The sequence below is a fragment of the Poecilia reticulata genome, linkage group LG23 (genome assembly GCF_000633615.1).
Source record: "Poecilia reticulata strain Guanapo linkage group LG23, Guppy_female_1.0+MT, whole genome shotgun sequence".
Classification (NCBI taxonomy): domain Eukaryota; kingdom Metazoa; phylum Chordata; class Actinopteri; order Cyprinodontiformes; family Poeciliidae; genus Poecilia; species Poecilia reticulata.
Window position 1 is genome coordinate 16,121,660 of NC_024353.1, and position 22,740 is coordinate 16,144,399.

At 37.3% G+C, this 22,740-nt stretch overlaps 1 protein-coding gene across 2 annotated transcripts; it reads right to left on the bottom strand.

Moving 5' to 3' along the window:
* Nucleotides 1-2,101: 2,101 nt before the first annotated feature.
* On the bottom strand, nt 2,102-17,999 carry LOC103459761 (plexin-C1-like). Of its 2 annotated transcripts, XM_017302674.1 has the most exons (17): nt 17,671-17,999; nt 15,813-16,067; nt 14,698-14,826; nt 12,443-12,577; nt 12,217-12,317; nt 12,037-12,142; nt 11,787-11,949; nt 11,231-11,333; nt 10,760-10,835; nt 10,573-10,620; nt 10,140-10,273; nt 8,141-8,320; nt 6,641-6,749; nt 5,894-6,070; nt 5,649-5,813; nt 4,847-4,946; nt 2,102-4,680 (listed from the first exon to the last, which is right to left on the bottom strand). In XM_017302674.1, exons 1-17 carry the CDS (start codon nt 17,719-17,721, stop codon nt 4,628-4,630), a joined length of 2,085 nt encoding a protein of 694 aa, XP_017158163.1. In that variant the 5' UTR covers nt 17,722-17,999; the 3' UTR covers nt 2,102-4,627. The 2 variants fall into 2 exon arrangements, with proteins under 2 accessions (XP_017158163.1, XP_008399796.2); XM_008401574.2 differs by lacking the exon at nt 17,671-17,999 and having other exon boundaries at nt 15,813-17,034.
* Nucleotides 18,000-22,740: the final 4,741 nt, after the last annotated feature.

A 22,740-nucleotide genomic window follows, 5' to 3' on the forward strand; every position in this document is an offset into this window, starting at 1 on the left:
TGATGCCACGTTGGAGAACAGATACACTGTTGAGTTGATCTGGAATCCGTCCACAAACTCTACATCAACTTTAGCTTGGATTTTAGGTGTAACTGAGTCACCAGACCAAGAGAATATATCCCCGGGCTGTTTTTGATTGGTGTTTTGAAGGTTGATAGTGTTTAAATCATCGCCACATTTACCTGTGTCATTCTGTATGGCTGTCAGAATATAAGTCTGAACTGATTTCTCCTTCACATCCACCAGAAAGCTGACAGACCCACTGCTGTTCCTCCGAGGTCCCACCTGGATATGTTCACTGTAAATCAGCTTATTGATGTTCTTCAGGTCCAGAACTTCACAGAAACCACAGAGTTTGTTTCCTGTCACACCACAGCTGATCAATGTGTCATTCTTAACAAATGGTAATAAAACATTAACTCTGAAAGTTGTGTTCCAGGCAGCCTTCATAGGATCTCTGTAAAACTCCTCTTTGTCCGGTTGATCCCCTCTCTTTAAGATCCCTCTCTGGGACAGGTTGTAGATCAGAGTCAGGTCATGGCTCAGCTGGTAAAGATTCTCCTCTGTAGCGATGTAAACAGAGCCGTTGCCCACAGCGAGCTGACGGAGGTCCTCTTTAAAGTTGAAACCCTTGTACTCATCCAGACACTGAGCAGGTTCTCCCCAGATGGAGCAAAGCAGACCGAGCAGAAAGATCATCTTGTACAAAAGGAGGCAGCTCTGAGTGAGACAGTGAGAAACTGAAGGACTGTAGACACTGTGGACTCTGTGTCTATAGAGATGTGCATAAAAGCGCTGCGTCTTTCCTGAAAAGAGAAGTGCTGAAATTCTAAGGAAATGAGCCAAACCGGAAATAGAAACACAGCACATAATTGACAAAGATTTTTGTAACCATGTTGCATGTTTACACAAATTAACTTTCCTGGTCCATACTCTTAAAGCGTGTAAATATCCGAAACAAAACGCGCACCTGTTGAGTGAGGGCGCGCGCTCCCCCTTAAAAGGAATAGAAATCTTGCTTTTTCGAATGAAATCTTTTTCATCGCGCGCCTCCCAACACTAATAGAACGCGATCCACCATGACATAGGCCTAACTGAATGAACTTAAGAGTCTATGAGAATTTTTGAATTCAAGGCGAAACTTTGCCCTGACATAAAGGGATGAGTTATATTTCGATATATTTCATTATAACAAAAGTGCCCTCTAGTGTCGGGAAGTTCTCATTACTGCCATCCGAATAATTCCTACTCTTTGGTGATGTGGAGAAGTCTTACGGACATTTCATCCGACGTAGGTGATGAAATGGATTTTTACGTACACAGTCTCTGATTACCTGATGTCACAATATATCTGAATTCACTCTACTGTTCATGGACAGGATCTTCCAGGTGTAGTTGGTGTTCTGGCAACGATATACATCACTGAACGGGTTAGCACCACAATACATTAAAGATCTGCTGTTATTGTATCAACTTTCTAGACCTCTCAGGTCTTCTGGTTCTGCTCTGCATCCAGAACCAGAACCCAACAAGGAGAAGCAGCATCCAGCTTCTATGCACCACAAATCTGGAACAAACTTCCAGAAAACTGTAAAACAGCTGAAACACTGAGTGCCTTTAAATCTCGACTAAAAACCCACCTGTCTAGCGTTGTATTTGAAACGTAATCAATTACGAATTTAATTATGGCATTTGACTTAGATGTTTTGATGGTTGATTCTATGTTGCATGATTTTATGTTTGTTATGATGTAAAGCACTTTGAAATGCCTTGCTGCTAAAATATCCATCCATCCATCCATCCATCCATCCATCCATCCATCCATCCATCCATCCATCCATCCATTTTCTTACTCCCTTGTCCCTCAGTGGGGTCGGGAGGGCGTACCTCACTGTTTGGCCGCTAGAGGTAGACATTACCCATTCCAGAGGACATTTTCTTACATAATATCGCTATTTATTTAGTCTGTTAATATTGGAAATAGACACCCAGCATCATTCTGGGTGTGCTGTCGCTTTCTTACACTTTACAGACATTAAAATAATTTTTTTTTTTTACTATGTACACATTAAAAAAAATCAATGTTACAGTTGGCATTTCGTAGGATTTTATATGACTTAATACTGTCATATGGAGTGGTGGTTGGTGGTGAATAGAGACGCATGTAGACCCAGGATGTAGATGAAATTATACATTTATTGATGAAGATGCTCAAACAGTCAAACCAGGCGGCACGACAGAGAATTAGCACACAGCTAATACCGGTAGCAACTGATAGAGGACTGATAGACGAGAGCTGACACCGACACAGGACTTAACCAGGTCTGTGAGGACTGAGACTGACAAAAACAAGGACTTAAATACACACAGGGCTAATCAATGGAACGAGACACACCTGGGAAGCAATCAACGGGGAAGACGCAGAGACAGAGACACAAAGGACAGAAACTGAACACAAAAAACCCTAAATATAAATACACAGAAACACGGATCGTGACAAATACCATTTAAGAAAGAGTTTATAATCAATATTACAAGTGGCATATAAACATTGTAGACTGGTAAAATCAGGCTTCACTTTGTACCATGAACTGCACTGGGAGGGCAGAAACTTTTATTCTGCATTACTAAATCTACATGTATTTAATGTAATATACAATAGAAGATCATTTATCAAGCCTTGTGTTAAATCTAAACCTTTTATTTCCAAATTAGAAAGTTGTTTGTGAGATATCTGTCCACAAGTTGACAAACATGATTTTTCTTTTGTTAACAGTATTTCTGTATGTTTTTGTATTTGTTTAGCTGATATTTGTCTTCCTGTGACTTATCAGTTTTTGCTGTTTGTGTTATAATTTAAGCATAGCTTGCAAGAATTCTGCCAAAAATACAATTGCATCTTGGTAATATGGTCTGATAGAATCAAAATGTCATTTTCAGATAGAGATAAAATAATTGTGTTCTTCTTTGACAATCTAGTGCAGGTATTGAAAATGATATGAGGATCAATTGCCAAATCAATTTGCCATCCAAGAGTGAAATTTAGTGATATAATAGAAGTTTCACTTTAAGGTGGCATTGCTGAACAGGACTATTTTGGTTTGCTGTGTTGACCTGTCTGCTATCGTGAAAGTTTAGAAAGTTCTATGTGCCAATTTCATCAAGTCAAATGAAGAAAAATGCCCTTCACTCTAGGGCCAAAACAAAATTCCTCTCCCTTATTTGAGCAACAGATGCAGATGTGTTAACAGTGCACTGTATTGCCGCCACATCTAATTGCTTTTATTGAATGAATCAATTTCATCAAATAATAAAGCCAGTATTTACACTTGAACTATTTTAAATTGTAAAGATTCACCATAAAGCAAGGATTGGGTTATGAAATAAAAAAAAAAAAAAAATTATCAGAAGAATGGAGTGAAGCAACAGGAAGAATAATGGGAAATAAAGAGGCTTTGTGGACTTTAGTCAATACATTACTCTTTATCAATAAAAAGTGTAAAACTAATTGAAAATATAGCCTGGGCAACGGATGCAAATTTTCCAGCTCCATTGCTGAAAACTATTTATATACCACTATTCATCCATCACACTCATTCTTTCAGGATCACGAGGAGTGCTAGTGGTACACTGTGGGCAGGTCTCCAATACCACCATTCATACACAAGGTGATAAAAAGTTCTGTACAATTTTAAGAATTGTAAGAATTGTATGGAAAAAAGTCACAAAAATATATTTTTAAGAAAATAAACAGCTAAGTTGAGATGAAAAATACCAAAAAACAAAACAAACAAACAAAAAACATTTTTACAATTTAAGACACAAGCTTCTGTCAATATTTTCACTCCTGACTGGTCTAGTTCAATCATGCAATTTAAAAATATACCATTTTCCAAGCAGTGGGCCAGTTCAATGACTCAGAAATCATATGATCCAGCTTCCTGTTGTTGGTCAGGACTGTGGCAGCAGCATTCTGGATGTCCTGCAGCTATGTGACTCTTCACAGAAATTAAAATATTTTATACTAAAAATTAAAGCACTCACCATTTTTTCCTCTATGCATTTCTCAGAAAATTCCTAACACTATTAATTATTACTCAAGTTGGCCAATTTAGTAAAACGCTTTTCAAATAAACGTAACTACATAGGCATATATTCTTTGTTGTTTTAATCCTCATAATGCCTAATGGAGTGTTGATTTCTAACCGCAGATTTTCAGGACTCAAAACAATGGCAACTTTGTTTTCTTCATTAAACTGGAGGAGTTTCTGGTCCATCCACTCATAGAAAGCAACACACTAACTGAAAGGGACAGTGGGCCACGTATTAACAGTTGTGTAGAGTTGTGGCATCAACATTGGTATGGTAACACAAATTGTAATACATGACTTTCTGGAGATTTTTTGTTGTTGTATTTTTATAGCTAGTCCTTTCAGTCTTAAGGCAATTCAACAACTCCCAGACACCCTATTCAGCCATTTAGTTCACTTACAGTTCAGGGTGGATATATTTGAATGATACAGAAGAATGTTAGAAGAAACTAAAGTCTAAAAATGTAAGGACAAAGCAAAGATCAAGATGTGCACATTCAATACTTGTCCTCAGTGATCCTATGGCTGAGAAATGGTCAGTAATCAGAGCTTGTTTGTCTCTTTTGCCACCGACAGAAAACAACCAGCCCTGAAAGAAAATCAGGTTAATTGGAACCATAAAACTTCATTAATAACATAGAACACAAAAGCATCTTAATACTAACATTTGATTTATTAAATTTACACTGAAAAAAATGTAAGTAAAGAAATGCATTTTGGAATAATTAGCTATTAAGCTCATTTAGAAAACTTACCAGTGAGAATAGAACACTTGAGAAGAAAATGTAGAATCAGAAGGCACAGATGCAATGAAGTCAAAGTCTGCATCCACACAGTTGTGTCACCATATTTAATCTGGAGTCAAATTTCATTGGTCATTGGAAAAGATTTATGAGTGATATATTGAGGTAATTTCAGACATTAATTATGAACAGATGAAAGTTTTGTGTAGTTTACTGTTAAAGATATTTGGTTCAACCCAGTAAGAACATCCTTGCAAGAGAAGAAAGAATACATAAGGTTCTGAATTGCAGCGTAAAGATTTTCCATTATGTCAGAAAAGTCTGGATCTATGTTTTGAATTCACTAATTAACTCTCTGGCTTTAACCCAGCTGTAAGCTGTTGTTGAAAGATTAGTCAAGATTAGCAAAAAAATCTACAGGGATTCATTTAAAATTTTTCCAATTTACAAGTTCATGTATGAGCAAAAGTTGTATTGGAATTTAAAATGGAAGCGATTCAATGCTTGGTTATATTAGCAGAACTGTTATGAGGCCGTGGCTGTATCCACATAAACATCTGGCTGTTATAGATCTTTTAGGTATTTGTCAAATCAGCTGGGATTTTTCAGAGAGAATGTTTGGGAGTTGGTTGTGTCCTCCACATCTTTCAGTATTTGCTCCTCTGTTCAAACTCAGTTATTTTCTTTTGCCCAGCAAAGTAGGCAAAAGAAAATCATAATCCCAAAAAATAACTGAACAAGCATAAACACACAACCAGACCAACGGAGTGCAACAAAACAGTTAAATTACAACCAAATACTAAAAACAATTTACCTTTATAGCCCTAAAGTTAGTATTGTTAACTCCTTGGATGTCACAGATAAAGGAGTCTGTTTTGCTATGGTTTTCTTTGACTTTGACACAGGGATGTTGTTTTTCACCCTCAATGCCCCACACAAGCAACTCTGCTGCTGTCATCTCCAGTTTATCTGAACTTTTCTGAAATCAAACAGAAACAAACAGAAACAAACTTTTAGAAACTCAAGTCACTTGTTGGGTAATTTTTAAAAAATACTTACGTGAATAACAACACGGGCATCATTTCCCTGCCTCTCTGTAGTGAAGCTGGTAAACTCTGGATCAGGATAGTATGTTAGTTTGACCAAACAGGCCACTGTTTGATTGGCTACTTTCAGAAAAACAGTGCTGCAGCAAATCTGACTGTTTTCTGCTGGAGGCGTATCATAGGTGAGATTCTGCAAATTATTTAAAAAATGTTAGGGCAAAGAGATTTTATGTCAAAACATTTACAATAGTCAGATAACATATCATGTATATTTGTATCTTTTCAGCCACAAATAGTTTGTATCCTTGAAGTAAATTTACCATCTCTGCTGCTGTGCCCCTAGGCTCACCCTTAAGGCCCCTTACATTCATTATTTAACCGTTCCACATATACAGATATGTGAATATGCATTTCTTATTCCAGAAAGACAATAATAATTTTACTGTGATTCACAGGATACTCAATTCTATAGCCCCAAAACCTTTTGACCCATTCACCTCTGACCATATGTAACAATCTCTCTCTGTAGTGAAGCTGGTAAACTCTGGATCAGGTGAACCATGAGTTTTAATCATGGTTCACTTCTACTTTAGTAGTAGCAGCATTCACCTCATTTGTTATTTGTGAAAGCTGTTTATTCGCTCCTCTGTGTTTTATTTTAGCAATTGTTTTATATCTTATGCAATTTGGTCTTGGATTCAAAACAATAACTTTAAAAATATATTCACAACAGACAGATTGGCTCCATCTGCAGAACTACCTCACTGCTGCTGTTCCTGGGAAGCAACACTTGCTGCTGGGAGTGGCTCTGCATCAGCCCATCCACAAACTCCAGATGGGTCCCAATGAGTTTGACCTTCCTCTTCCCACTACAGGGCATGAAGCAGCAGTCAGATTAGAGGACATTTGATATACAGAGAAGGTGTTCTAAACTCATCACTCTACTAACATTTCCACTGCCTTATTCCACATAAAATGCTAAGTGCCACTGCATTCAGGTGCTCATAGGAAATGCCATGTGCTTACAAACAGCCAACTGAATTAAAACAGACGTGCTTCAAACTGTTTAAAAGGCAAATTAAACATGAATGAAATATTAAGCATCACAAACCGTATTCTACTCATCTGTTAAAAAAATAAATAAATAAATTGCACAAAAAGATTAAAGTTCCCTTCCAAACATGTAAGTATAAACTATTTTAGAGTGACATTCACTATTGGGAACATAAGCAGGCAGATAACAAATAAGTCACTAAACAGAGCTGATTCACTTACTTTATAGGAGTCTTTCATGGGCAAGTTGTGGCTTTAGAACAACAGATAATTACTGTACTAGAATGACCAGCTTTGTAAAAAAAAAAAACACACACACACAAAAAAACAAGCAAAAAAACAAGCAAAAAAACCCCAGTAACTTTAATTTTTGATAATTGGAATGATCCATTCTTTTTTAGCTGTTTAATGGTAAAAATTAACCTAGCAAGGAATATAACTGAAGCAAAAAAACCTTCATGTCTCTTGAAAGTGCTTTCCAAATATCTTTTGATCTAAGAAAATGGAGTTGTTTCTGAAGCTATAAGTACGAGTCTTGTAGTCAGAAATTTCTTTGAGGAAGTGACTCCTTCACACCTTCTACTTGTGACTGACAAAAGTCACAAGTAGAAGGTGTTGAAAAACTAAAGAAGTTAAGCACCTCGATTAGCAAGATGTTGCCAAAAATTAACTACAAGCTATATACCATACTATATTAATTATAATACTATGTTCAATCTCTGACCACTAACAATTACATCGTTCTAGTATCTGCTTGGACCCAATTTGCCTTCACTGCTGCCTTGAGTCTTTGTAGCATAAACTTGAGGTGTTGGAAACCTCAGAGACTCTGGTTCATCTCGACACGACGGCTTAACTCGAGTTACTGTAGAATTGCCAATTACACATCCAAGATAATCAATCATTCCACATCCCAAAAGTGCTTTTATCGAAAAAAGTCCAAAGTCTGGAGAATCCACTGGAGTACAGTGAACTCGTGTTCTTGTTTGTTAAACCAGTTGGAGATGATCTGAGCTTTGTGATGTGGTGCATTGTCCTGTGAGACGTACATACAGATGTGGATACCTTGTGGTCATAAATGGATTGACTCTGTAGCATTCTCTAGTAACAGTAACTACTCAAAGCACTTTACATTAGAGCACCGGTAATTGGACAATTAAGGGTTTCCATCTGTAACTGGTGGAAACTTGCAGGAATGTTCAAATACCTCCTCCAGCTGCTCCGAGGTACTATGTCAGTGCAGACTGGTAACGGCTGAAAGGTGATTGTAGCGTTTCCGTGGCAACTACCATCAGGCAGAAGAACACACACTTTGACCACTCTCCTAGTTTCAGTGGTGGGGATGTGAAAGGTCAAACTGACACCAGTGTTGTTCCACACAGAAGATCTGTCCAGAAAAATAAAAAAAACACACAGAAAGCAAAAATAGTAAGAGTTAAATTGAAACAAGAAGATATAAGAAAACTGAAAGGCTGATGGAGAAACTTTCTATTTGTCCACATTTTTAAAAACAGCAGCTGTAGCCTTCAATTATCCATCCATCCATTTTCTTTCACCCTTGTCCCTCAGTGGGGTTGGGAGGGTTGCTGGTGCCCATCTCCAGCTAACGTTCCGGGCGAGAGGTGGGGTTCACCCTGGACAGGTCGCCAGTCTGTCGCAGGGCAACACAGAGACACACAGGACACACAACCATGCACACCTAGGGGCAATTTAGACAGACCAATTAACCTAACAGTCATGTTTTTGGACTGTGGGAGGAAACTGGAGTACCAGGAGAAAACTCATGCATGCACAGGGAGAACATGCCAACTCCATGCAGAAAGAGCCCAGGCTGGGAATTGAACCCAGAACCTTCTTGCTGCAAAGCAACAGCTCTACCAACTGCGCCACTGTGCAGCCCTAGCCTTCAATTAGCTTATGTTTTACTATACAGACTCTGTAGGAAAGCCTTCCTATGAACTCAAATAGGTTTTCTCTGTCCACCTTTTCAGGTCATCCTTTCTATCTGTATTTTATACATACTTTTTACACCTTACAATTATGGCATGGGGGTTGAAGTGGACCCATTGATGTGAAACCTCTGATCCACCTTGTGATGTAGTTATAACAACTATGAGATGCAAGTTGAAGGCAGGACTGGAAGCTCCACATTCCAGTCAGATGTAAAAATACATGCCATTTACTTGGCATGTAGTAAATGTTAGAAATACCTACTGTGTAAGATTTTAAAGATAGATTGTCGTTACTTAGGTGATTGTCATGGAACAGCATTATCAGGAAATGGGTGCAGTTATTGTGGTGAATGTGAAAGAACCAAATGGAAAGTTTCTGAAACAAAAGCTAAAGCAAGTTGCATTTTTAGCTAACCACTTTGGCTGTTTAGTCATTTCTTTACATTTATGTGACAAATATCTTTCTGTCCATTTGTTAATTTCCTTTTTCATGTTAGACATTTGAATATTTACTGAACTTGAGAAACAAAATGTGCCGACAGAAACCTTTGTACATTTCATTTATGTAAATGGCAAATAACTAAATTGACTATAAATGGTGGCGGCACAGATGATGATGTAGATTTAGTGTTTAAGAAAAAGGAGCTTGGAATACCAAGCATAGCAAATAATTTGGGGAATTTATTAGTTTTGATTGATCAAAATCAATAAAAATTATAACTGCTGTCAACATTTTCAGCAAAATGTTTTTATTTGTGCAAAGGAGGTAGGCAGCAGATCAAACGTTGCTGCCAATGAAGTAAGTCAGAGTGCATGTGTGGTTGTAGGTGTTTATGTGGGTGGGGTAGATGGATTCTGCAGGGTCACATGCAGACATGACACTTGCTGATTGAAGTCCTTCAAAATGTTCATCCGTGCTGAGTGTCAAGACTTCCTGTTGACTCTTACATGAAAGTCCTCCTCTGTTTTGTGGTAGGTTTTCATTCTTGACACTTAAGCTTCTGTCTCTCAGCTTTCAGGCCACTTGCTTCTCAAGTTTCTCTTGTCCTTGAGAAGCATATTAATTGTTTTATGTGCCTGATAATAATATTTGGTTTGAAACTCTTTGGGCTCTTGAGCTTGTAAAATATACCAGGTATGTGCCTGTTTGCAAATGTTTTCAGTATAACAAATGTTCATCTCGCAAATTATTTCCCCCATCAGTTTACGTAAGACACATTCCGACTGGCCTTAGTCTTCTGTTGAGTGACTCACTCCTGAGGACTACAGTCCATGGGTGTCGAGATTCTCACTCCGATCACGTTGCTCAGGTTATGACCTGACAACAAAGCATGGTTTTTCCCATACAGAGACACAACGCTAGGTGTAATGGAGATGACATCTGGCATCTGACAGGGAAACAAAAGATATTTAGCATTCATCCATTATGCTTATTTGATGACATACTGAATTAGTTTAATACAGATTTCTCAAAAACCCATTCTACAGCTTTTAGATGAATCAAATGATTCGACTGTTAGCAGGGCTCTATAGAACATGACTGCCTGCTCGTTCAGCCATTTTGTTTCAGGTGTGTCTGACCAGGAATGCATCTAAAACTTACGGCTACTCAGCAGAAAAGAGTTTGAGAGACCTGGTTAAGGATGAGTGTTAAGAAAAATGTGCATTAATATTGATTCAGACTCACAGAAATGTTCATCTCAGCTTCCATCTCCAGGCAAACGTCCTTCTGAGTCTACACAGAAGATTTTGAAATGAATAAACAATGTTGTTCTGGTCAGGTTACTACTGACTTATATAAGACTTACTATGATGGTCATGACAGTAAACATTAACATTAAGAAGTCTATATTTGACAAATTGATGATTATTACATTGTGAGTAAGTTCACTGGCCCAGGAACAGCTGCTATCCATCCATTGGCACCCAGATCTGATACAATGTCGGCACCTGAAGAGAAAAACAAATCAGACTGGCTTTCAGCTCAGCTTTTGGAAAACATTAACACCACAAACTTGTGGTAACAGATTATGTTAAATGCAAGAGCAGAGGCATCCTCCCTGAAGAAACATTGGATGAGCTACAGGAGCATCATTCAATACATGGACAGCCCACTGATATCCTAACAGCCTCCAACCAAACACAAAAACAGAATTTAAAGTCGCCAATAAACCCAACATCCATGATGAAGGACAGTGGAAAACTGTAATGCTAATACAAGGGGAAGAGAAGCAAAGATCTCATTTGAGATGAGATTGCACCAACAGCTTTCTTGTCATTATTAAAAAACAACAACAAMAAAAAAACAACCTCCACCCACAAGTTTGGTGTATAAATGAACTTACAGATAGGAACTTGGTTGTCCATGAACACTTGAACAGTTGATTAGTTTTCTTTGCTCTGTCAGCTCAGATTTCCCAATGTTGATCTTTATGGTGACATCCAGGACTGTGAATTAAGACAGTTTTACAAAACTTCCTTTAAGAAAGCAATAATAATATGTAAGAATATGTAAACTTGGACAACATAATTGGAATAATGTGTTGAAAATAGCAACAATTTTGAATCTGTTTTCTTGAGACAAAGGAAGCTTTAAAGTTGCAGAGAAGATTAAAAGATATGATCATTTTAACTGATTTCACTGAGACAAGAAAAAACATAAATCTGAAGCTTTCAAATTGATAAAATGTGCTTCCACAGAACTGAAAAACAGAGGATTACTTTTCAAATATCAAACCTGTTGAACTTTTCTGCCATATTACATTTAAAAAGACAGAAGCAGTAAATGTTATTTTATAGATTATCACATTGTTTCTGTCAGTTCTATAAAGAACTGACCTTTATATATTCTAAACAATCAGGTTATTTCATTACTTTGATCATTTAACAAAAGCTGATTACCATCAGTAAGAAGAGTGTCGATAAGGATGCATGTGCATTGGGGGAACTGTGCTAAAAGCTCCTGTTGCCTACAAATCTGACTAGAATTTGAAGAGAATTCACAGGTGAAGTTAGATTGAACCTTCTGCGGCACAGTCAGGTGTGTCTGAATCATTACTTTGACCTGAGAAAGACAGGAATACAGAAGAATATCATAATCTGAAAGAAAAATCAAATGTAACTGAATTTAGTCAGTGTGTTTGAAACAAACCATTCCACTGGAATCCTTCACAACTCGGTGGGAAGTCATTTCCTGTTGAGCTTCATCAGGGATTGACAACCACTCTGAGTCTGTGCAGTGGTCCTCAAATGTACAGCTGAAAAAGTTCAAATGAGGTTTTAGAAAGTTCAGAAATGTCTGAAGGATTCAGTGGTAAGAGAAGTTCCTGACCTGTCTTCAGAGACGCACCAAACACAGAGGGGATCCTGTGCAAACAGACAAGCCCTCACATTTCTGTGAGTGCTACACTTCGACACTGGAACACGATCAATCTGGAACAAAAACACACTTAACATCTGAAAATGTATGGGTACGTTTTATGAAAAATAAAACGTACCCATACATTTTATGGGTACGTATGAGTACGTACCCATAAGGTTAGTTAAAAATAACTAACCTTATTTTTAAGCTGCAAATACACATGGTTCTGATCCACTTGATCCAGATGGATTTTGGGAAACACTTTGCGTTTTTCACTCTGTCTGTAGAGAATCTCTGGACAGGTGGGCTTAAAGTTCCTGTCTACAGCAAGCTGATGACAATATAGACCATAGTTAGAGTATTTATGGGAAAAGTAGGCACTGAACATGTCAAAGTTATATTTCAGCAAAAATAGTTTCCCTGGACACAACTGGTGACCAGTACATAAGTTAGCAATGGTGTCCCACATGGATTGATACTTGGTATCACCTTTTTCTCCATTTATATTAATGTACAGACTCACATGGGTGCACATAATACTGTATGCATTTCTCATTTAAAAGTTGCAAAAATGATTTACACACCTATTTTATGAGGCGACATGTTTTTTTAAAACATGTAAAACAATACTTTTCATTAGCCATCGTTAAAAATTGTGATACAACTGGTGGTACTCAATAGTCGTCAGTGGTTTACAAAGCTATATAAAGACAAGATGTTCTAGCACATTGACGCTTGCTTTGAACAGAAGCTACAGAAAAAGGAGAAGTGTTCAGAAACTAAAGTAGACATTAACGGCTACTGGCAGCTTATTTCCCTCTAAACTGATCTAGAAATGACATCAAAATACTGAAATGGAAAACTGTCACTGAGTCATAAAACTTGTACATTTCAAACTATTATTAGCAATACCAGCTAGCAACAGTTATTTCAAATATTTCAAATAAGTTACTCCTGAGTTAAACGTGGGCACATGTATAGAAGAAACTCTCATCAACAGAGCGTAGATAAGGTGATTCACCATGGCAACAGAAGAAAATAAGAAGCTTGAAAGGGTGCTTTTCTCACCAATGGAATTAGAATTTTAATGACGGCAAAGGAGAATATCAAAACATATTTCCCAAAAAGAAGCAGTACTATTTCTTCAAAATAGCGAGAGTTAGCATGACAAAGACAAAATCAATGCATAAGTGTGATTTAGCAGAAAGTGAGTATTCTTGACACTATACTTAATTAATATTCAAAAAAAGAGGATCATTTTATTTGTCCGAACAAGATAAACGTATACTGTACCACGGAAACCAAAACATGTGAGTAGATTATGTTTGAATTGTCGAAATGCGACAACAACTACATTATTGCTTTCACTAATATTTGTAGTTCTGTGGAGTTCTTTTATTAGTCTTGTGGGTTTGTAGCTATAGGGAACCCCATTAAACTGTACTGCCTGTGGTTTTCAGACAGCAAGCTACTTATAAACTTAAGTCACAATGATCCAAGTCTAACAGTGCGATAGCTCTCATCAAAAAAGCTCAGTTATAATATAAAATTTTCCTAAGCCACGTGTGTAGCGACACATTGTCATTCTGCTAAGAAGGACCTGACTATTTTTACACCTTATAGGCACCTCTACTGTACAATAACAGTAACATTTTACAGTAACGTTTGAACAGTTTTACAGTAACATTCCAGTCAGGACCCTGTTGGCATCAACATGAACATGAAGTGCAGCACACTTTCCAACATCTACAGGCCATTAAAGGACACGCCATTCCTGACACTTTCCTGTGCCAGCTCTCACAAAACGATAGAACAAACTCAGGGTTTGTTCAAACAATCCTGCTCCTGAGCAGCATAGGTCCACAGGGTAAGTTGACCCAACAGCTATCTGGCTTTCTGAAACTGAAAACCCAGGATATGCATAGTTGGCCCAGAACTTATGCAAGATTTTAACTTATTCTGCTTTCTGAAATGGGGCCCATATGTCTTATAAACGTCTTCAAAAGAATTTCTTTTTCAGAAACTAAAGAAATAATTTCTTCACACCACTCCCCCCGTCCCCCGGCTATCAGAGCTGAAAATAAAAACATCTTTTAATAAAAATGTTTTTATACTTATCAGGTATCATCCTATTTACCAATGCATAGCCCCTGGTATTTTTTTTAGATGTAATGTATTGCATTCTTCTCCATTAGAAGAATGGGTGGTTGACATCTTGTCATGTCAACCATGTCAAGCATCTTGCATTTAAGACTCTCACCTTTCATCACAATGTGTCCAAACTCCAAAGCTTTTTTAGTCAGGCTGTTGTGTGTAGAGTTAGACTTTTTTTTTCAGTAGATGGGAAAAGAGAATTCCAACATACTCATTTTAAAGGCAGAAACTCATTTACACTGAAACAAATCCTCCTGTCTCCAACCGTACTGCAGTATTCAGTATTTTTCTACACACCTTCATAAGCAAACCGTCTGCTGTTCCAATGAAGAACACCATCCAGGCCTTCTGCTTCATCGCCAACACAGAGGTCATGTCATTGTGTTTCAGAAGAACAACCTTTGGTTTTAGATTATTTGGTCCTGACTGAGAAACAGAAACAGTGATTAGCTGTAAAATCTGCCTACCGAGAAGAGTTGCAAACATTTGGTCTAAAAAAATGCTACAGATTTATTAAAGGGTGAATAGCCGATGATCCTGCAGAGTATCAATGATCATACAGTCATGTGTTAGATGATGTAGAGTTTTTAAGAGTCGAGGCCACAGGAGTATTTGAATGAACATACTTTTTATAAAGACAACAGAAAACATCGTAGCACACCACAAAACAGTTCAATTATGAAATTCTTTGTTGCCATAATGAATACTATTCACAGAAAGCTCAAATGCAGTTAGAAAAAGATCAACTTATTTCTGTTATTGTGCAGAATCAATGTGTAGGAATAAGAAAAGCAAAAAAGCTAAAAAGCCACCAGGAGCTTTTCTGGTGAACAAAGAGAAAAATGTCCTCATTTCATTGATGTCCATTTCATAGAATAATATAGTAAATTAACAGCTTTCATCTCATCTCTTCTAGACAACATGATCAACAGTGAAACAAAAATTATTATAATGTAATTTTATAGCAGATAAAAGCTTTACCATTTGTCTCTGGCAATGAAATGTCACAAAGGACATAATTATCAGTGTGCTCAATTAGTGTTTATCATTATACATTGATAATAAATTTGAAGTTTCATTGCAAGTTACTAACAAAGGAAATGGGTCTTTGCTAATCTGGTAAAAAAAAAAAATTAGAATATATAATTGGACAAAAATAAATTTTGTGACTAATAAATGTCAACCTTTGAGATGTCAGACCCACAGCAAGAAACCCTCATGGCTCCAAGCTAACGAAATGGAAATTTTAATGCAGAATACTTATAGATTGGACATCTAACATGGTAACATGTTTTACCAATTCAATAATTTGTCACAAAGGGAAATTTAATAGAATTTCCACGATAACATATTCAACTGAACATAAAATGACTAAACTTCTTTCCTTTATATTTTTATTCACAATAACTTACCCAGGAATTTGTACTTTTTGATGTGTAAAAAAAGTCTGGATCTTCATTCTTCTCCCTACTGAGATCAGGACTGATGTCAAACAGCAGCAGCTCAGTGTTTTCTCCTCCTTTATCCACACTGAACACTCCACTCCACAGGACCTGCTGTCCACCTGRGACGAYCGAGGAGGCCAGCAGTCTGCTGCCTTCACCTCCAGAGGAACTGAGAGTCGCTCCACGAAGAGACTTCAGAGTCTCAGTTTTACTGGTTTCAGCCTGAAGCCAGATCAGACGGACTCGTGATGCCACGTTGGAGAACAGATACACTGTTGAGTTGATCTGGAATCCGTCCACAAACTCTACATCAGCTTCAGTTTGGATCCCAGGTTTATCACCTGACTGACCAGACCAGGAAAATATTTCCCCATACTGTCTGTGATCTGTGTTGTGAAGGTTGATTGTCTTTAAATCAGTGCTACACTCTGTCTTGTCTCTATGGTTCTTTATAGCTGTCAGAATGTAAGTCTCAGTCAGACCTGAATCCTCCTTCACATCCACCAGAAAGCTGACAGACCCACTGCTGCTCCTCYGAGGTCCCACCTGGATGTGTTCACTGTAAACCAGCTTAGAGATGTTCTTCAGGTCCAGAATCTCACAAAAGCCACAGTAATTGTTGGTCACACCGCAGCTGACCACTGTATCATTCCTAACAAATGGAATTAAAATATTGACACTAAACTTTGCATTTAACAAATCCGTTTCTGAGATTCGATGAAACTCCGCATCACCCATCCCATTGTCGTCCTTCAGGATCCCTCTCTGGGTCAGGCTGTGCAGCAGAGTCAGGTCATGGCTCAGCTGGTACAGCTTCTCCTCTGTAGCGATGTAAACAGAGTTGGTGGCCACTGCAACCTGCAGAATGTTTCCCTCAAAACTGAAACTTCCATCTTTCTTGTGACTCCAAGCAGGTTTGACCCAGACAGCACAAAGCAGACCAAGCAGCAGGATCATGTTGCACCAAAGGATGCAGTACTGACTGAGACACTGATCTGTGGGTCTCTGCAGAGAGGAGAGCTAAAGCAAAAGGTGCTAAATGTGTCAGGAACAAAGCCCACACAGCAGAACCACAAATAAAAATAGATGGTTTGTCTCACATAGTTTTTAAAGATTGGAGCACAAATATAGATTTATATCACAATATTTTTTTGTTTATTAAACATGGCAGCTTGATGTGCATTTCTTTTAGCCCCAGGCATACTTTCAGAAATAGAGAATATAAGCAATCATTGATTGCTTATAAACATTAATTTTGTCTTAATTAAAGACAAAATTAATGTTGCATTAATTTTGTCTTTGCCTTGATTTAGGTTCACAACTGTGACAATGTGTGACGCATCACAACTTTTGTCAAGAAATGGCAGATATGAAATTACTTTTGATTAAATGTTAATTATATCAGCAAACATAGAGCATCACTTTCCAGCTATGTCAACAGTGCCGTCTAGTGTTAAATCTCGGAAGTCCATTTTAAATAAAAATAAATAAATAAATAAAAACGTTAAAACATGTATTTACTTATCCCAACTGGGTTCGGTTCTCAATTGTTTTCTTGTTAAATAGCATGTCTATACACAAATAATGTCGAATGAAATAAAGAAAAATGCTTTAAAAGGTTTTTAATTTTTCAAAAATTATCCTGAGAAAAACAGTAGGGTAGGCTTTCATTTTTTATATATATATTTTACGTAACCTACATGCTAAGGTAGGTTAAGTTTTTAAGTTTGTTGTCTAACCAAACTTAAAAAGAAGGGGGGAAAAAGAGAAAAAAAAAACCTATGGAATAGTAACAATATTTTTACATACCAAATAGGTTGCTTACCTGCGAATTCAGCAAACCTGTGTTTGTGTATAGCTCTTTTTTATCTGTCATATGAAGAGAATTGTCTCATAAATATTTTTTTTAATTAGGCTAACTCTCAGCAGGTGTTGAGGAGCTCTTTTGATCTTCTTGTGACGCAGTTTTTATTTTCTTGCCCGAGCTAACCTAGCATACATAGTCGGAACGTCAATCACACATCTGAGAATACACAGGCTGCTTCAGACTTCTCCAAACAATTTCTACACTAAATCCTAGAATAGGCTACTTGTACGTAAAATATTGGGGAACCCTTCAAATCATTAAATTCAGGGATACGTTTCCGTTAGCAAGGACTTCAGTTTGAAGAGACTTACTAGCATAGGCGTAGGAAGCGGGGGGCGGGGGGGACATGCCCCCCCCCCCAATATTGAAGAGAGTCACATTCGTCCCCCCCCAATAATTTCACCTCAGTTGCGAAGAATTCTAAAATCTTCCACTCGCATGCTTTTATTTTGAAGGCCCACAACAGCGCATTAGCAGAGCGCTTCCTCCCCCCCTCTAAACGCTCAGAATAAAGGCAGCAGCAGATGGGGTCAGAGAAACTCAGTTTGAATAAGGTAAACAATCTGTCAGGAATTTTGCCATGAATATTGCTCGTTTATAACATCTTGTTGTCAGTTTMTTTTCATATATAGAACTAAATCTTTTTGGTTAAGCTGTTTTAATTCTGGAATAGTCACATGTCCAAAATTTTACTGCTAACTTTGTTTAAAAGTTAGCTAGTCTAGTCACAATGATTTAGAATGAGACTGAAAAAGCAGCGAAATTATCCTTTTTATTATTTAAAGTGAGCAACACCGGATCATACTTGACCACTTAGAACCTTTTTACTTTTCTCCATAATATGTTCTATGTGATTTCCCCAAGTTAGTTTCTTATCAAAAACTACACCCAAAAACCGAAACCAACCAACCCTTTCTAACTCTTTCCCATACAAATACAACTTATCAACTCCTATTTTCTTATTTGTGAAAAACATTACTTTTGTCTTTTCAATTGAAAATTTAAAGGCCCACTTTACCCCCCACTTACCCATTTTATCTATACCTTCCTGAAGTTTAATAATAAGATGTTCCACATTTCTTACCATTTTCTATAGTACACCATCATCAGCAAAAAGTGACCTACCAAAACCGATAGATAATTCTTTAAAAATGTCGTTAATCATAACTGAAAATAATGTTGGACTTACCACACTTTCTTGAGGGGTTCCATTTTCTATTTTACATAATTTAGAAACATATCCTATTTTAACTTAAAAATCCCATGTCCAATTAAACATATTACCTCCTATACCTATCTGATGTAATTTAATCATTAACCCTTCCCTCCATAGCATATCGTATGCTTTTTCCACATCAAAAAACACAGCAACAACAGTTTCCTTATTAATTTGAGCTTTTCTAATATCATCCTCTAAACATAAAATAGGATCTATTGTTCCTCTCCCTCTACAAAAGCCACTCTGATAAGGAGTAATTAAATGTTTTGACTCCAAATATTGTGTTAATCTCTCATTCACCATCCTCTCCATCAGTTTACACAGATTAGATGTTAAAGCTATTGGTCTGTAATTTCCAGGGTTACTATGATCTTTCCCAGGTTTCTTCAACGGAATAACAATAGCTTCTTTCCACTTACAAGGCAGTCTCCCCTCCTTCCAAATCTTATTGTATAAAATTAATAATTTATTTAAAACTTCCTCACTTGGGGCTGCACAGTGGCGCAGTTGGTAGAGCTGTTGCCTTGCAGCAAGAAGGTTATGGGTTCAATTCCCGGCCTGGGGTCTTTCTGCATGGAGTTTGCATGTTCTCCCTGTGCGTGCGTGGGTCTTCTCCGGGTANCCCGGCCTGGGGTCTTTCTGCATGGAGTTTGCATGTTCTCCCTGTGCGTGCGTGGGTCTTCTCCGGGTACTCCAGTTTCCTCCCACAGTCCAAAAACATGACTGTCAGGTTAATTGGCCTCTCCAAATTGTCCCTAGGTGTGAGTGTGCATGGTTGTGTGTCTCTGTGTTGCCCTGCGACAGACTGGCGACCTGTCCAGGGTGTACCCCACCTCTCGCCCAAAACGTTGGCTGGAGATGGGCACCAGCACCCCTCCCAACCCCACTGAGGGAAAAAGGGTGCAAGAAAATGGATGGACTTCCTCACTTATCTATCTTAACATAACACACTTCATCTTTACCTGGAGCACTATTCCTAGTTCTATCCAAAGCTCTTTTCAGCTCTCCAATAGAGAAAGGATAATTCATTAGATCATTATTACTCTTTCTTCTTAAGATTCCATCATTTTCCTTTTAAGTTCTCTCCCTTCCCTCTATTTCATTAACTGATAAATTTTTCCCACTATGAATCTCTACAAATGCTCTCACTAACATATCAGCCTTTTCCTTGTCAGTTACAGCAACTATATCATTTTTATTTAGTATAGGATAACTCCATTCCCTTCCATCTCCTCCCATTTTTTTGATCATCCCCCAAACATCCACTAGTTTTGTACTATTGCCAAATGTGTCACAGAAACCTCTCCAGAATTCTCTTTTTGTGCTTCTTATTGTTCTCCTGACTTTTGCTTGTGACTTTTTATATTCAATTGAATGTTGAAAATTATGAGACCTTTTAACCAATTTAAATGCTTTATTTCTTTCTCTTACTGCTTTTCTACACTCTTCATTCCACCATGGAACTACCTTTCTCCTATTTTTCCCTGATGTTTTTGGAATAGACTCCTCAGCAGCAGTTAAAATACTCTGACTAATCACTTGGTTCATACTTTCAATACTCTGATCATTTTTAACATTTWAAATTTTCCTATCACATAAGTTATAAAAKTCCTCCCAATTTGCTTTCTCAAATATCCACTTTCCTCCYATCATTTCAGGTCTATGCACCTGGCCCATCCTTATTTTGCTGATTATAATGTAGTGATCACTACCAAACGTCTTATTTTTAACTTGCCACACACATAATGGAGCTAAACAGCTAGAAACAAATGTCAAATCTAATACAGAATCCTTACCTGAATTTATATCAATTCTTGTCTTCTTACCATTACTCAAGCAAACCAGATTATTACTATCTAGAAATTCTTCTAAAATTTTCCCATTATAATCTACTTTTCCACTACCCCATAATGAATGATGTGCATTAAAATCTCCACGCCAAATAACATTTCCTTTCATATCCATCTCTTCAAGTTTGCTTAACTCAAGCTTTTTACAAGGATTGTAAAAATTTAAAATCAACATTACCTTCTCTTCCACCCATATTTCAATTGCAACATACTCCAAGTCTCCTTTCCTTCCAATAATTTTATATGGAATACCTTCCTTAATCAAAGAAAGACATCCTCCCCCATTTCCTTCTTCTCTATCATATCTAACTGCAATATATCCATCTATTTTGAAATCCAAACAAGGCCTCAGCGAAGTTTCCTGTATACAAATTATATCAGGTTTCTCTTTTAATTCATAAATAAACTGCTTAAAATCTTGCCCATTTGACAAGACTCATCGCATTCCACTGTAAGATTGAGACTATCCTTCTTGACACCCAGCTCTCCCCTTATGTCTTCCCATCGAATATTCTTTAAGTCTAAGCTATGGCATGCTGCTTTCACAATAATCTGAATCCTTTCCGTTTTTGATTTCACGTCCGATGTTGCATTTATAACTCCTGCAATAAAAGTCACCATTTTCTTTTTTCCTCTTCTATTTTCTTTTCAACCATTTCCATAATTTTTGAGATTATTTGCTTTTCACCTGTTAGAGATTTCCCATTTTGTTTCTCTTTCTCAACTACTTTACACGCTTCTGCATAACTTTCGTTTTCTGTATAGTTGTTTGTCGTTTCAKTACTTCGCATCCCCAAAAAGCAACACTATGCTCTCCTCCACAACTACAGCACTTTGGTTTAACTCCAACTCCACATTTACCATATTCATGGTCTCCAGAASATCGGGCACATCTCCTTTTYCCTTTACACATTTTTGCAACATGGCCAAATTCCTGACAGTTGAARCACCTCACTGGTTTGGGCACGTATTCCCTGACACTAAATCTTATCAAACCAAAGAAAACCTCCTTTGGCATTTCTTTTGTTTCAAACTCCAACAACACAATTTCTGTTTCTGTACCCCTTGTCAATCTCTGTGCTTCTTTTATTTCCTTCTTTCTTTCAAATTCTCAACTAAGTCCTTCATGTTAACACTCAACAGCACTCTTGTGAAAATTCCTTTGCTTTCATCATTTCTTTTTTCACCCACTTTAACAACTGCACTGACTTTAACTTTACACCCATCCAAGCTTTTTTGCCTTTTCAACTTGCCCTTCCGAATTACATCCAATCAAAAGATTTCAGTCTCTCAGTATTTTAGCATGTTTAATTTCCCCAACATGTGTTTTWAGTGCTTTTGTTAGCTTAATTGGATCAATCTTCTTGACTCCTTCTCCTTCATCAAATCTTATTATAATGTTCAGGTTTTGTCTTTTTGGTGCTTCTTTTCCTTCCTCAATTCCGTCATTATCTACGGAAGAGGATTAGGGCCACTGGAAAAAAAAATCTGTATATGTATAACTGTAATGTTATACATACATTACAATTCTAATGTATGTATAATCATACATTAGAACTGCTAAATGGAAAATGAAAATAATAAAGACAAATGAATGTTATAAACAAAGTTTTTTAAGTTGCTGTACTTGATATGACTTGAGGATGACTACACAATTGCGTTTGTGCACGTTTTGTTTTCTTGACACTCTTGACTTAAAGAAACAAATTAAATCATATGAAAACACCGTTGTGGATCCACTTTGAATCACTTTAAAAGTGAGTTAATATCTCAACTTGTGGTGTACGCTCATTTCCTTCCTCTCTCAGAACCTCTGTCAGCAAAGACGTATAGCTTTTACCCACATCTCTTTCGACACGGAGACCAGTTTCCTGCAGTTCATTAGTATCTCACTGTCTCACTCAGAGCTGCCTCCTTTTGTACAAGATGATCTTTCTGCTCGGTCTGCTTTGCTCCATC